At 39.9% G+C, this 16713-nt stretch overlaps 1 protein-coding gene across 1 annotated transcript in view; it reads left to right on the top strand.

Moving 5' to 3' along the window:
- Positions 1-15657, top strand: part of gorab (golgin, rab6-interacting) — a 33578-nt gene extending 17921 nt beyond the window's left edge. The window contains exons 2-5 of the mRNA XM_070887098.1: positions 4732-5101; positions 7447-7548; positions 8237-8377; positions 11928-15657. Of these exons, the coding sequence (XP_070743199.1) occupies positions 4732-5101; positions 7447-7548; positions 8237-8377; positions 11928-12390 (1076 nt within the window). The 3' untranslated portion in view covers positions 12391-15657. The remainder of the gene's footprint in view (positions 1-4731; positions 5102-7446; positions 7549-8236; positions 8378-11927) is intronic.
- The last annotated feature ends 1056 nt before the right edge of the window (positions 15658-16713 follow it).

Below are 16713 nucleotides of genomic sequence, written 5' to 3'. Positions count from 1 at the left end.
TCCTTAGATATGGGGGTGGTACCAGAGGACCGGAGGATTGAAAATATCACACCCCTGTTTTTAAAAAAAAAAAGAGGTGAGGGATAAACCCAGAAGCTGCCACGTAATAGACTGGTTGGCAAGATTGCAGCCCATTGGATTAGCGGGATGGGGGCCGTGTGGATAGAAAATTGGCTACAGGACAGAAAGCCAAGTAGTGATGAACGGTTGCTTTTCAGACTGAAGGCAAGTATACTTTGGCGCCCATGGGATTGGTATTGGGACCACTGCTTTTTTGATATACATCAATGATCTGGACTTTGGAATACATGGCATAATTTCAAATGTTGCAGATGACACAAAACTTGGAAATCTAGAAAACAATGAGGAGGATAGCAACAGACTTCAGCAGTACATAGTCAGATTAGTGAAATGGACAGATATGTGGCAGATGAATTTTAACAGAGAAGTTTGAAGTCTTTGAAGGTGGCAGGAAAAATTGAGACAGTTGCTTATAATTTTTTTTTAAATATATAGGATCCTTGCCATTATTAATAATAGAGGACAAAAGCAAGGACATTATGCTACACCTTTTATAAAACACTGGAGTATTGTGTTCAATTCTAGGCACCACACAGTAAGGATGTCAAGGCCTTGGAGAGGGTGCAGAAGATATTTACTAGAATGGTACTAGGAATGAGGGACTTCACTTATGTGGAGAGACTGGAGAAGCTAGAGTTGTTTTCCTCAGAGAAAGTTAAGGGAAGATTTGATAGCGGTGTTCAAAATCATGAATGATTTTGATAGAGGGATCAGGTGAGCAGAAATTTAAAAAGTCAAAGAGAAAGGAGAAGACAATAGTGCAGGGTAACGATTGGGGTAATGATAACCAGAATGTGACAGGATGGGACAGAGTGTATAAACATGAGTACATCAGAAAGTGGGGTCAGAGCAAGGAAAAATGGTAAAAAGACAAAATTAATAGCTCTTTATCTGAATACATGCAGCATTTGTAACAAAATAGATGAGTTGACAGCATAAACAGAAATAAATGGGTATGATCGTATAGCCATTGCAGAGATGTGGTTACAAGATGACCAAGGTTGGTAACTGAATATTCAGGGGTATTTGTAATTTTGGAAGGATTGGCAGAAAGGAAAAGGAGGTGGGGCAGCTCTGTTAATGAAGGATGAGATCAGTGCTAATGAGAAATGATATTGGCTCAGAGGATCAAGATGTAGAATCAGTTTGGGTGGAGATCAGAAATAATAAGGGAAAAAAGTCACTGGTGTGAGTGCTCTTTAGGCCCCCTAACAGTAGCTACACTGTAGGACAGAGTATAAATCAAGAAAATAATGAAGGCTTGTAAGAAAGGTATGGCAATAATCATGGGCGATTTTAATCTTCATATAGATTGGACAAATCCAATTGGCAAAGGTAGTCTTGAGGAAGAGTTCATAGTGTATTCGGGTTGGTTTCTTGGAACAATACGTTGTGGAACCAACCAAGGAGCAGACTATTTTAGATCTGGTAATGTGTAATGAGACTGGATTAATTAATCTCATAGTAAAGAATCCTCTTGGGGAAAAGTGATCATAGCATGGTAGAATTTCAAATTCAGTTTGAGGGAGAGAAAGTTAAGTCTCAAACGAGTGTCCTGGATTTAAATAAAGGCAATTAAAAAGGTACAAAAACAGAGTTGGCTAAAGTGGACGGGGAATATAGATTAAAGGGTAAGGCGGTAGATAAGCAGTGGCAAACATTTAAGGAGATATTTCATAATTCTCAGCAAAGATATATTCCAGTGAGAAAGAAAGACTGGAGAAGGATGAACCATCCGTAGCTAACTAAGGAAGTAAAGGATGGTATCAAATTGAAAATGAAGGCATACAATGTTGCGAAGATTAGTGGAAGGCTAGAAGATTGGGAAATTTTCAGAAACCAACAGAGGACGACTATATTAATGACTTGGTCCCTTAGAGCATGAGACTGGGAAATTAATAATTGGAAACCGGGAAATGGCAGAGACTTTGAACAAATATTTTGTATTGGTCTTCACGGTAGAAGACACTAAAAGCATCCCAATAATTGATGATCAAGGGGCTATTGGGAAACTTAAAACAATCACTATCACTAGAGAAAAAGTACAAGGCAAATTAATGGGATTAAAGGTGGACAAGTCCGCTGGACTTGATGACCTGCATCCTAGGGTCTTAAAAGAAGTGCTGCAGAGATAGTGGATGCATTGGTTGTAATCTACCAAAATTCCCTGGATTCTGGAGAGGTCCCAGCAGATTGGAAAACCGCAAATGTAACGCCCCTATTTTTAAAAAAGGAGGGAGACAGAAAGCGGGAAACTATAGACCAGTTAGCCTAACATCTGTCATTGGGAAAATGCTGGAGTCCATTATTAAGGAAGTAGTAGCAGGACATTTAGAAAATCACATTACAATCAAGCAGAGTCAGCATGGTTTCATGAACGGGAAATCACATTTGACAAACTTGCTGGAGTTCTTTTGAAGATGTATGAGCAGGGTGGATCAAGGGGAACCAGTAGATGTCGTGTATTTGGATTTCCAGAAGGCATTCGATAAGGTGCCACATAAAAGGATACTGCACAAAGTAAGAGCTCATGGGGTTGTGGTAATATATTAGCATGGATAGAGGATTGGCTGACTAACAGACTAAGAGAGTCGGGATAAATGGGTCATTTTCAGGTTGGCAAATTGTAACTAGTGGAGTGCCACAGGGATCAGTGCTGGGACCTTAACTACTTACAATCTAGAAATGACTTCGGTGAAGGGACCGAGTGTAATGTAGCCAAATTTGCTGATAATACAAAGATAGGTGGGAAAGCAAGTTGTGAGGAGGACGCAAAGAATCTGCAAAGGGATATAGATAGGCTAAGTGAGTGGGCAAAAATTTGGCAGATGTATAATGTGGGAAAATGTTAGGTTATCCACTTTGGTAGGAAAAATAAAACAACAAATTATTATTTAAATGGGGAAATGCGGTACAGAGGGATCTGGGGGTCTTTGTACATGTAACATAAAAAGTTAGCATGCAGGTACAGCAAGTAATTAGGAAGGCAAATGGAATGTTGGCCTTTATTGCAAGGGGGATGGAGTATAAAAGTAGGGAAGTGCTTCTACAACTGTACAGGGCGTTGGTGAGACCACCTGGAGCACTGCATATACAGTTTTGGTCTCCTTATTTAAGGAGGGATATACTTGCATTGGAGGCAGTTCAGAGAAGGTTCATGAGGTTGATTCCTGAGATGAAGAGGTTTTACGAAGGCATGTTGGGCCTATACTCATTGGAGTTTAGAAGAATGAGAGGTGATCTTATTGAAACATATAAGACTCTGAGGGGGCTCGACAAGGTAGATGCAGAGAGGATGTTTCCCCTCGTGGGGAATCTAGAGCTAGGGGGCATAGTTTCAAAATAAGGGGTCGCCCATTTAAAACAGATGAGGAGGAATTTCTTCTCTGAGGGTTGTAAATCTTTCCAATTCTCTACCCCAGAGAGATGTGGAGGCTGGGTCATTGAATATATTTAAGGTGGAGATAGACAGATTTTTGAATGATATGGGAGTCCCGGATTATGGGGAGCAGGCAGAGAAGTGGAGCTGAGACCAAGATCAGATCAGCCATGGTCTTACTGAATGGCGGAGCAAGCTCGAGGGGCCAAATGGCCTACTCCTGCTCCTATTTCTTATGTTCTTAAATAAGGAGAAAGGGTCGGTAACTACAGGACGAAACTTTTTTTTTACACAGCAAGTTGTTGTGATCTGGAATGCACTGCCAGAAAGGGTGGTGGAAGCAGATTTAATAATAACTTTCAAACGGGAATTGGATACTTGAAGGGAAAACATTTGCAGGATTATGGGAAAAGCAGGGGAGTTGGGTAGCTCTACCAAAGAGCTGGCACAGGCATGATGGACCAATGACTTCGTTGGGCTGTATCATTCTATGATTCTTTTTGAAACCAATTAAGCTCATGGGTGTAAGGCCCATGGTGTTTGGACTATGAAAGGGTCCTCAAGAGCCGGACAACCTCTGCTGTCCCTGTTTACTGTATCTGCTTGTCCTAGCCCCCATTGCAGCGCAAATAAAAAGCAAAGCTTGTTTTATGAGCTTCTAACCTCCAATCTGGGGACACATGGGGAAACTGGTTCTTGGGCACCTGAGAACATGGACTGTTCCTCATGTCTATTAGAGTACAGTCATTGGTTGCTGCTGAGGCCTCACTGTAAAATAAACTAGGTTAGATAGAGGATTAAGAACTGTGGCGTCCTCGGTTAGATTTGTTCTTTAATTGTATATGTTATACTGACATACAGATGAATGGCAAATTTTTAAAGTGAGTGTTAAGCGTATGGCTTTTGAGTTTCTTTTCATGATGAAGGGGAAAGAGCTTGAGTTTGGGGTTCAGCTCATATGCATTAATATGGTCCAGTGTGGAACCAAAAATATGTCTCGCTTGCCTTTGATCTGTGTGAGACCAGATGCAGTGGGTGCATATATCTCCCAGGATCTGGTCCACTGTTTCTAGATACTGTATGACAAATATTTTAGGAATGAAGGAAGATCACACAATTTTTACTGTACAAGCTTAAAGTGTAATGTGTTGGAGCCATGAAGTGTGGCAACATGTTAATTTGCTACAGTATTGAAAGATTAAGTGTCTTGTGTAGAGAGTAAGAATAGTCCTTGTGATTTTTATAAAACATTATTATTTAATTACTTGCAGATCCGTTGGTCTCAGAAAAGCCAGAAAGATTTAGACGAGTACCATCAACAAACAAAAGTCGTCAGCAGCTCCAGAGGGAAAGAGCGGTGCAGCAGCAGGAGAGTCGCAGAACAATTGAGCACGATGAAGTTGTTTTTACCCTTCCAGAACAGCAATTGTCCAAACCGAAGATGAGACCTCTACAAGCCACAGAGATACCATCGCCACAGCCAGGGCCAAAGCAGATCCTGCAAGAGACTGAAAAACAACCAACTGAAACTGGAGTAAGCCACCAGAAAGAAACCGACAAACCTGGAACCAAAGCATCGTTTACATTCCAGGATTCCTCAATTAAAGAGTTATCAACAGAACAGATCAAAGGGGTGGAATTGTTAGTAAGTCTATGAATAATTTAAAAAGAACCGTTGGAAACACTGATCAGTTATTCAAGCTGCCTTCTTAGTATTGGAGAGAGATTCTGTGCAACACAGCCCTTGGAAGAATAATCAACAGCATCAGAGCAAGCAGGATACAATTTTCCAACATAGGATAGATAGATTTTTAACCAATGAGGGAATTAAGGGTTATGGGGAGCGGGCGGGTAAGTGGAGCTGAGTCCACGGCCAGATCAGCCATGATCTTGTTGAATGGCGGAGCAGGCTCGAGGAGCTAGATGGCCTACTCCTGTTCCTAATTCTTATGTATAGGAGCAGAAGTAGGCCATTCAGCCCCTCAAGCCTATTCTGCCATTCAATTAGATCATGGCTGATCTGTATCTTGACTCCATTTGGTTTCATGCCTTAATACTCTTGCCTAACCTATCAAAACAGCTTTTTGGGGGAAGAGTTCCAAACCTGTACCACCCTTTGCGTGAAGAAGCGCTTCCTGACTTCACCATTGAATAGCCTAGCTCTAATTTTAAGGGTATTTTAATGTTCTGGACTCTCCCACCAGAGGATATAGTCTCATTCTATCCTATCAAATCCTTTAATCATAAACACCTCATTTAGGTCACCCTTTAATTTTCTATGTGGGAAGAGAAAATTGGGGAGGGGGATGTTGTTGGTCTCCATGCCACTCTGGTGTACTTCTTGGTTCAGCTACATTGGTGGAGACCAAGAAGCAGGCCATTACCATGACAGGCCAATGGAGGAGTTTCAAAGTGAGAGTTTTCTGCTAATTGAATTTACTGTGCACTCAGTTGTAGCAAAGCAATTTGTCCATCATGCCATTAAGAAGTGCTTCCTGAGATAAAATATTGATCTGAGCCAGTCAGGATCAAACACAGTTGGGACTAGCAATTTAGGTCCAGCTTTTTACTGTGCAGTAAATTTGTTCCATGTATAAAATATAATTGTACAGTATTTTTGCTTGGGCCAGTGCAATTTACTTGTACTTTACAAGTTGTTTATATACTACTTGCTACAGTATAATCTATTTTGAGTACAGTACAAGTATGCTCTCCCTTCTTTCTCTCCCCACTGCCCCACCCCAGTCAGTTTATGAATATGTGGGCCCAACAGTGTTCTATTGCAGCTATCTGTAGATGCACGAGTGTTTTCTTTTTGTATATTTTATTTCTTCTGTTAAACACTGGCAGATGTTCCTGAGCAAGCAGGTGATAGCATTATTTTTGTGCAGTTGTAAGAATGTTCCAAAATTGGTCGAAAACAACCATTACTTAATTAGAACATTGTCCTTTCTCAGACTTCTTGACATTCTTGCTCTGAGAGGCCATAAGAATGGCTAGTATAACAAAAGGAAAAAGAGACCCAATATTGATACAGTAGGGAATACTTTTCAAGATCCTCGGGTTGAGGCACATTTGTTGGGGCAAGAGCAGCAGGAGCTTTGTTCTGCTCTGGACTTGATCTGGGACTTGTTGATATAGACCATGGCTGCCCAATGTGGAAAAGCATTTGTTTCATTCTCCAACATTGGCCACTCCATTCCCTCAACAAAAAAAAACACAAAAAAAAGCTTCTGCCAGTGACACTCTGATGTACGCCTATTCATTGCCAACTCCCTGTCCCCCTTCTGCAAGAACTCTGCCCTGCTTGATACATCCCCAGTATAGCAAATTCTTGTTCTCAGCAGCTCTGCGAAGAATAATAGGCACTCTTAATTCAATGTTGTTTAATTCATGTTATATAAATAATTAAATTTTAGCACTAAATGCCCATTTTCCTGTGTTATTTACTTTGCTTAATTCGAATTATTGTATAATTAAATTCTCTTGTGCAAAAAATGACTGAATTATCAGGAGTAGTCTGTATTTACATGTCACTCCAACATAACACATTGGTGCACCAGCCTGCTAATCGGTCAGCACCATGACTTCCAATAAATCAATCAAAACTATTCAAAACCAAATAAACCACAAGTTGTTAAAGCTGTTAGCAGTCCCTGTTATTTAAATATTTTAATTGAATGGGAGGTGGTACAAGCTTACTTCTAAAGCAATATCTGACCAGTTTGCAGTAAAAGCAAAAATGTTGGAAATACACAGCAGGTCAGTCAACATCGTTGTTTGTTTAAAAGGCAGGTGTCAGAATCTTCCCATGAACTTGAAGTAATCATATTTGCATTTTTTTCTTCTATTTGACCAGTGTGCAATCTGTTGTTCAACATAGTAACATTATTAGTGAGCTGCTGACAAAGTCAGCTCATAGAAGCTAAAGGAAAAATTGATTAAATTGACTCTAGTGTTTCTTTAATGTGATTGTTTCTCCACAGTCGCGAGAGATCTCGTCTGGAACAGCTGCAACTGGAACAGCGAGTAATGGAAGAGAAAAATAAACGCAAGAAAGCACTTCTGTCAAAGGCCATAGCGGAAAGGTATGAAATATTGTTAACCTGGGGATAAGTTGACTCATTGTCAGCCTTCGCTTGTTTTTGGGCTGCTGTATACCTTCAGAGCTAATATCTGGAAAAAATTATTTCACACCAAACTTTGTGAGCCAAATGAAAGGTTAGATTTTCATAAGTTGCCATATTTGTCCCACCAATTTGCAAACTGGATGGCACTGGAGCACTGCAATTTTCTGGAGATGCCAGGTTAGCAAAGAAAAAAAAATGTGGTCACCATCCAGCAGCCCCCATGTTTGAACGAGCTGGGTAAGCTGCAATTTTGTCCAGTCAGAGAGCCTACCAGTTCTTGCAGTAAAGACTCCCATGAATAATGGCCACTTGAGTGAGGTATGGAAGGGAGATCAACAACTGTGCACATACCTCAGCGAAGAAGTCATTGCCTACCGAAGAGGCGGGTTGGGTAGTGGGGAATTGAAAAGAAAGAATGCATACCTAAGTTTATTTTAATTTGATCTGAAGTGGCGATGTTAAGTGCATATTATACATCAACAAATTTAAGAATTTATATACCCATCGATCATTAAATATTCTTCAGTTACATCTAAAGTTACTTAAAATGTTAAGTTTAAATGGGTTCTTTTTAAAGTATGTTGTGGTAAGTTGTCAATGGCTATAATATGCCTTATGCCGTTCTGACTAGTTATAATCATTCTAGGTCTAAACGAACCATAGCAGAAACTGTGAAACTAAAGCAGATCCAAAAGGAGCTTCAGACCTTGGATGACTTGTTATCGAGTGATGTTAACATCCTGCGGAATCGGATTGAACAGTCCAGCTGGGAATACCATCAGGCTAAGTAAGAATATGTATGCAATTTGAGGCACAAGCCACTGCTTCTGTTCTAACCATCCAGACCCAACTAGTAGAAAAAGAGTTACAACCATTCTAATTAAAGAAATGCAAATAAAGAATTTGGGGTATTCATTTCATCTCACTCTCATTGAATTAGTATAAAAGAAAGACTTGAAAGAAAGAAAGACTTGTATTTATATAGCACCTTTCACGACCACCCAACGTTTCAAAGCACTTTACAGCCAATGAAGTACCAATAAAGTTTCATGTGTGAACTTCATGGGCTATTTAACTGATCACAGCTGATGCTGATCACTGTTCAGGTACTTGTAGGAGTCATTGGAGAGTGAATTCTGGCCAAATATCCCCATCTCGAGCTTAAGATCCTGAAACCTTGGCTGACATCAATTAACTGCATAGACCACATTATGCATTTACCCACTGAACCATCAGCAATTTGTTTCTGTTTTGCAACATATATATTTTTTAAGTGGAGGTCGCTTTCAACTACTGTTGATTCCTGATTACATAAGAACTTAAGAAATAGGAGCAGAAGTAGGCCCTACGGCCCATCAAGCCTACTCCGCAATGATTTTCCATGAAATAAACAATTTCCAAATTCTCATACTGTAACTAATTGTATCAGTCAGTAATTCAGCCTAATCATGACCAACAGAAAAAGGTTAAGCATTTAACCCTGCTGTGATTATAGGCTATTAAAATAGTTCACTGTCTCAAGTTGACGTTTGTGGAATATGTTGTGTGCTACACCTTTTTTTAATAAAAAATAATTGGGAAGCATTTTATGCTTGGATCAGAAGTTCTACAAAAATGGAGACTTCTATATTGGAATTTTATGCTTGGATCAGGTAGGAATTTATTATGAGGTATTGGTCCTGGAACAAAAAAAGAGTCTTTATAAACTTTGTCATCTGAGCATGTGCCATGTGTATATAGCTCAAAATAAGAAATACTGTGCCTGTTCTATGTGTGGGATTGAGACATGGACTTGGACAAGACCCGAATGACGCTAATGTTAGCTTTAGCAACCAAAATGATCACTGTGGTTTTGTAACAAATGAGGCTTAGATTTAACCATGTCACTAACAACCATGTTTAAAAAGATTTTGAAGTTAGAAAAAGTTGTGCATTAGTTCAGTCGAGGGAATAATTGCCATGAACCAATTTACAGGCTTCATTGGCTATTGAGACTAAAAGAAAACCTTGCTGGCACTTGTAAAGAATGGCATATTGTTGTGAATCTCATTGAAAGTAAAAAAAAAAATGACAAGTTAATTGATGCAGATAGTGCGCCCTACGTCCCTCACTTTGCTTATATTTGCATCAAATTCTTTTAAGCATCAACAATGTAGATAAGTTTTTACTATTTACCCTAAAAAGAAAGAGTTGCATTTATTTAGCGTCTTTCACGACCACCGGACGTCTCGAAGCACTTTACAGCCAATGAAGCACCAGAGATTTGGAATTTTTTGAATATGTCTGGAATCGGAAGTACAATTTCTACATTTTTCGACGATGCCAAATTGAGGAGGTGTAGTTAGTTCAAAGGAAGAATGTGACAAAATAAAGGAAGGAGTTAATAAACTTGCAGAATGAGTGTTTAATTGGCAAATTAATTTCAAGATTGACAAGAGTGAGGTGGTGCATTTTGGTAGGAAGAATAAGGAGGCCACACTGCTTGGATAATAATAAATTGGTATAAACAAAGGGGTCTAGGGGTACAGATACACATCAGTAAATGTACCGACGCATCTTAAGACCATTTTTTTTTAAAACATACCAAGCACTGGGGTTCATTTCTATAGGGATAGAATTCTATAGAAAAGAGAAGGCTGAGGGTGAAAAAGGTGAAAACCTGAAAAAGGGTTTTTTTAAGATAATGAAGGATTTGATAGGGTAGATGTGGAGAAAATGTTACACTGGGGGGAGGGGGGGGGGAAGAGAGAGGGGGAAGAGAGAGGAGACCAAAACTAGAGGCCATAAATACAAGATAGCCGTTAATAAATTAATTCGGGAATTCAGGAGTAACTTCTTTACCCAAAGGGTGATAAGAATGTGAAATGTGCTACCACAAGGAATAGTTGAGGTAAGTAGCATAGATGCATTTAAGAGGAAGCTAGATAAGCACATGAGGGAGAAAGGAATAGAAGGATATGCTGATGGGGTTAGATGACGTAGGGTAGGAGGAAGCTCGTGTGAAGCATAAACGCTGCCATAGCCCAGTTGGGCCAAATGGCCTGTTTCTATGCTATAGACACGGTGTATTTCAATTTTATTTACAATACTTTAAAGTGAAACATGCCCGCTCCTGTTTATCCTTACTGAAATTATTGCATTGTTTGTGCTGCTCTACTCAGTAAAATGTAATGCATACTCCATTTTACAGTGCCATCAGCCAAAGCACTGGCACAATAATGTAGAATATTCAAACAATAAATTAGGATCTTCAGAACGTCGTGATAAAATAACTATCCTGGCACTGACTGCTGGGACTATAATGCTTAGTTGAGTGAAAAGATTTTGGTTCATCACTACTGGTTCCCGACTTACACCACACCGAATAGGAAGATGTGTTTTTTTTAAAGGCACATCTCACTCCTCCAAACTAGGTGGTCAAAAGGGGTTACTGGCAGGAGTTTGAGAGCAAGCTAGTTACCTGCCACTTTGGCAGCGGAGACATCAGTTCAGTTCTGCTGAATTTATACTGGCAACATTTTAAATTTACAAGATTCACAATTTATTTCAGGACTTTTTGTTTTGATGGGATGGAATCAAAAAGTGAGTTTGGCTTTCTAGTAATGTCTACTGATTGCAATTTATTAAAAGCTGATAACCAGCTCAAACTTGGACTGAAACTTTTGAGAAGTAAAGTGTACAATTTTCTTAAACTGACAAGAGCTTACAACAATTTATGTGCTACATATCTTGGGGGACTGTTATTTTTGTGTTTGTAAAATAGGATTCCGTCTTAAGTTTATATTGCCTGTAATAGTGGTTTGTACTAAGTCATTTTAGAACTAAAAGAAGTTGTGTTCATTTGGAAAGATTTTCAAGAATACAAAACATGCACCAGTATGTATTGCTGGCGCAGGCAGTTTTTCCACACAGCCGAGTTTCTGACCTCACCATTTCACTGGAGAGTGGAGAAGAGTTCATTGAAAGCTTGGCATTGTCTCCTCCTGGATATAGCACAGGGAAGGCTAGGCCTTGGTGCACCAGCTACGGTGGGTGGGAGAGGGGGGGGCGTTGTGGCAGGGGGAGAAAATATAAATTAGGTTAGCAGGCCACTATCATAGAGGCTGATAGTGGCAAAACTGGTGAGCTGAAAGCCTATTTCCCTACTACTTAGTTGCATTCTGGTATGACCTAAGGAGGAAGAACAGAAAGGATTCCTCACAAAAAAAGGTTGTTTAGAAGTGCATTTTATATCACTTTGAAACTATTTTCATGACTTGAAGTGATATTTGCACAGTATAGCCTGCAGAGTGAACAAAATTCATCTTGCTCATTGTATGTCCTTTCCTGGCCCTCAGAAAGAGGTATGATAAGGCAGAAGTGGAATACATTGCAGCAAAAATGAATCTGTACAAGACGACTGAATTGAAGGAGCAGCTGACTGAGCATCTGTGCACCATAATCCAGCAGAATGAATTACGCAAAGCTAATAAGCTGGAGGAGCTGATGCAGCAGTTGGAAATGGGGACAGATGAGGAGCGGCTGGAACTAGAGATTGAAATGGACAATATGTTGCAACAGCGGGAACTGGCCAAGGGGACCGATCAAACCAATGCAGACGGTGAAGAATCAGCACAGAAAGCTATTCAAGAGGGGGACAGCCAGAGTCACACAGTTAAACAAGTTGAAAAGGAAACGGAGAGCCTTGCTGCTAATGACACAGGCAAAAAAGATTCAAAGGACCCAGGTAACACTCAAGAACCAGAGAACTTGAACCACAGAGTGCCAGAAAAGATTCAAACACCTATTGCTACAACTTGAGAGAGTGTGTGTGTGTGTTTTTATTTCGGAAATAGTTTTGGGTGAAATTGATATTGATTTCTCCAATGTGATCATCTATCGGCAAACTTAATTCATATCAAATATTTTAAAAAGCAACCAAATATACTAGATCATTTTTGTATCCTATATTTTCTGAATGAAGAGTTCAATCCTTGAACAAAATGTTGAATCCTTGAACAAAATGTAAGTTTTTGCTGAAAGACAAATCACAAAATCAATTGGGTATTTTGGCCCTGAAGAGTGACCTGTAACTTGAGGCACTTTACAAGTGTTTTTGCACTTGGTAGATTCTTCCATTACACTAGCTTTCTGTAAATTATAGTATGCAATATAGTTGTTTTCCGTGGCTTCTTATAAAGTGTTACAAGACAAAAAGTTGAGGTTGGCTAAAGTTGCCTTGGGAACCTCTTAATTTTAAGCACATTTTTTTTAGAAGTTTGTATAAACATGTATCATTGACATTTATCTCTGATGTTTAAATTTACTGTTATCTGTGACTAGTTTATAGGTTCACGTGTATTTAATTTTATTTTTTAAAGCTTGGAGCCATAGTGGCTGATAGAGTTTCAAGATCAAACGGGTACAGTCATCCTTTGTGTAATTCTGGATTAATTGATTTATTTTTCATCCTGTCTATCATACATTTTCTTAAATTTGAATAATCAAGTTTGTTGATATTTAAGAGCGTTGTCAGCAGTTGTGAGTTTTGTTACTGTAGATGTCTTTATAAGGTGCAAAAGATTGAGCATTATACAACCCATGTACCATAACCAACTCCGAAGGGAGCTATAATGAGATAGGTATTAAAAGAATTTAAGTATTAACACAAATTAGATAAATGTAAATTCTATAAATTAGATTACACCAAAGTGTAAAATAAATCTTGTCCTTTAACTAAAGATAATTAAAAATCTTGTTTGGTAATTAAACTGTTTGATTTTTAAGATATTTAAACCCACTCCTGTAACCCTCCTAGTAATGCATTTAACAGAAATGCTGTTGCTGCCATTGTTTGTTTTGACTGGCTGCTGGACCAGCATGTGATAACTTGCATATGTTTGTTCCTCCACCCCATGTTTGCTTCCATAGACTGGGTGTTAACACTAAATATTTACCTATATTGATGATTGCAGAATGTATACAGGATAATATGATGGATGTACACTACTTTGGAGCTCATTATTTGTTCATTCTGAGCTTGCTCACTTTTTAAAAAAAAATATATATATATATATTTTCGTATTTGTACATTACCCCCATGGATACATTGATTCAAAATTGACCCATTTAAATGTGTTTGTGAAATGTAAACTGCAATTATAAATCAATGGTTCTTGCATTCTAAAATGTGTATAATATTCTGCCGGTCTCAAAGTACAATTTTATTTGTTCCAGTACCCCCCTCCACCAAATAATTTTCTCTCTTCCTCTCCAGTAGGCACAGTCTTTGGTTGGACTATAATTCCATCAATGCACTTTGGTACTTCATCCAAATGCCCCATGGTATTGTTAGAGCCCAGAAAGTGTTAACTGGTTATAAAATCATCTCAGCCAAGCCTGATCCTGGTTCATCAGATGTTCATACGCAAGCATGCCTTCCAGTAATGGTTAAATGGATATGATCAAGAGCAGAAACCCTAGCTGATTTCCTCTCTCCCATCCCTAGCCACTAATTGCCTAGCTGAGAGGAGTTAGTCAATTGTAGTGTCCCTATAAGACCTGCTATTCATCAGACTAGAGGAAATCATGCAAGACCATGAACAGGCCGGGACCATTGGAGGGAGCAGCGTGCGGCGGCCAGGCCCGGAAATTGGCGTGATCCCAGCCTGCAAAACCATCAGCAGGCCGGGGCCTTTGGAGGGAGCAGCATGCCACTGCAGGGAGCACCGCGTGCTGCTGCAGGAGGGCGACGGCTGCAAAACCAGGTCGCTGATTGCAGTGCGGGCAGGCGCAGCAGGAGGGGCGAACGAGCGGCAAGAGTTTGTAGGGGGAAGTGCAGAGGTCGTGGGTTTGGGGCCCAGAAGAGGCAAGGGCCCAGGGGCAGCACGGGCCAGCCACACTACGATAAGTGTGCGTGCTAGGTCCGTGCAGCAGAACTGGTCTCCAGTCGTCTTGGGTAATCCTTGCCACTGGACCAAGACCTAGCTCTGTCAAGCCCGTGTGATGGCTGATGTGCAACAGCCACCACGTTTTTTTTTTAAATCCACCTTTCAAGACGTAGTTCAGGATCTGGAGTATTTGGTCCTTCATTGAAACACCTGTGAACTCATCCCTTTTTGGCGTGGAAGCAAGTCATCCTCGTTTCGAGGGACTGCCTATGATGATAAAGTATTCTATAGGTTGTTTTTCTTCATAAAATACAGCTAGAAATGGTCTGCATCGGAAGCCCTGTTGAGATGTAAATGTTCTAAGACAAGGATAGAAAGCTGCAGGAATTTCAGTCATGGAATTGAGACATGACTGATTTTATTTTGTATATTGATTTTGTTTTTCAAAAGAAAGTGGACACTAATGCTGTCTGTAATTTTTAATATGGTGCCAGTGCTGTGAAATTTAAATAACCCCAACTGATGCATTAATATGCTTGCAACAAATAGCTTTCAAATTTGAAACGAGTCAAATGCTCAGCTACTTCCATGAGTGGGCTGCTAAACATTATTATTCCTCTCCTTTCTCCACCTACACACTGCTTTCACAAAGCTTTTGAATTTGATGCAACCTTCTCCAGTTAAGAGGCCAGGTTCCAGTTTGATGGTCATTGCCACCTCTACCCAACAGAACAGAAGCTTGCTTCATGTCAGTTGCCCCAATCTCGCCCTTCCCCTGCAAATGGATCCTCCGACTGTGAGGCAACCCTAACGATATTGCACGAGCAGGCACAAAACTAAAAAGCAGATGTTAAAGGCGGCGAAGTGAGTGAAAAGTACATATGGATTGTTTGGAGATTTCAATTCCTCAGGATTTGTATGCATTTTTTAAGAAATCAATACATATTTGTGGGTCTCAAATGCAAATTTAATTTTATTATATTCCAGAAATTTGCGAACATTTTATTTTCCATTGTCAATCCATGCCAAGAATTATTTTGCTCTCTTGATACTCCCCCCTTCTGGGATCTCTGAGAATTTCATGCACTTGTTTTTTCACAACCGCAACAGATCTTTATTTTGTAAGCTTTAATATTCTTATAATTCTGTAGAATAATTGATTTTGCATGTTGATCTTGTATCCATTGTCTCCATTAAAGAGGTGTGAAAAGTGGATGATGTTTTCTTGGAACAACTTGACCCAAAAATGATAGGAGAGAAAAGCAATCCATAAACAAAGTTCCCTACTGTAAAAATGTGGTCAAAGTGTAGCAGATCTTTTTTCTATATAGCCGTGGTGGGACTGTCATTGCTGGGTTTCTCCTCTTACCTATCTAATAACCAGAGCATCTCCATCAATGGTTTCTCTATCTATGGCCCCCTCCTATTCCTCACCTACATCTGCTCTTTGGCAACAACACCCACAGACATGGGATCAGCTTCGAGATGTATGCTGATGTTACCCAGCCCTACCTCCACCATCTCTTTTGACGTCACTGTCACTTCTGTATTGTCAGACTGCTTGTCTCACACCAGTCTTGGATAAGACACAGCTTCCTACAGCTCTAAACAATGGGAAGATTGAAGCCATCATCTATGGCCCTTGTCATTACCTCTGTACTGCCACAGACTCCATCTCCGGCCCCTGTCTCAGACTGAACCAGATTGTTCGCAATCTCGTGAATCCTATTCAACCGCGAGCTGAGCTTTCAACCCCGTACCGTCTCTTTCACAAAAACTGCCTACTTCCACCTCTCTATCAATACCTTCCTCCAGCTTTATGCTGCTGCAACTATCGTCCATACCTTTATCAGCTCCAACCTCCTATTCTCCATCCTCCATAAACTTCAAAAGCAAAATACTGTGGATGCTGGAAATCTGAAATAAAAGCAGAAAATGTTGGAAACACTCAGCAGGTCAGGCAGCATCTGTGGAGAGAGAAACCGTTAACATTTCAGATCGGTGTCCTTTCGTCAGTTCTGATGAAATAAAACTAGTCAGTCTAAAAGGATTTTTAGTATATGTATGTACTGATCTCAACCCATATGAATATGATGTTCAGCTAGCAAAGGTGAGTTATGCTGCTGGCTGCACATCACATTTTGCCTAGCAGCATCAGCATATGCACCTGCAAAATTCTAGGCATTGGCCAGTAAAGGTTTAATATGAGAAGAGAGCTAGCTGGAGATTGACTGATTAGAATTGAAAATTAAGT

The sequence above is a fragment of the Pristiophorus japonicus genome, chromosome 8 (genome assembly GCF_044704955.1).
Source record: "Pristiophorus japonicus isolate sPriJap1 chromosome 8, sPriJap1.hap1, whole genome shotgun sequence".
Lineage (NCBI taxonomy): Eukaryota > Metazoa > Chordata > Chondrichthyes > Pristiophoridae > Pristiophorus > Pristiophorus japonicus.
The sequence above is the reverse complement of the archived record's forward strand: the minus strand, read 5'-3'. Positions and strand labels throughout refer to the sequence as shown.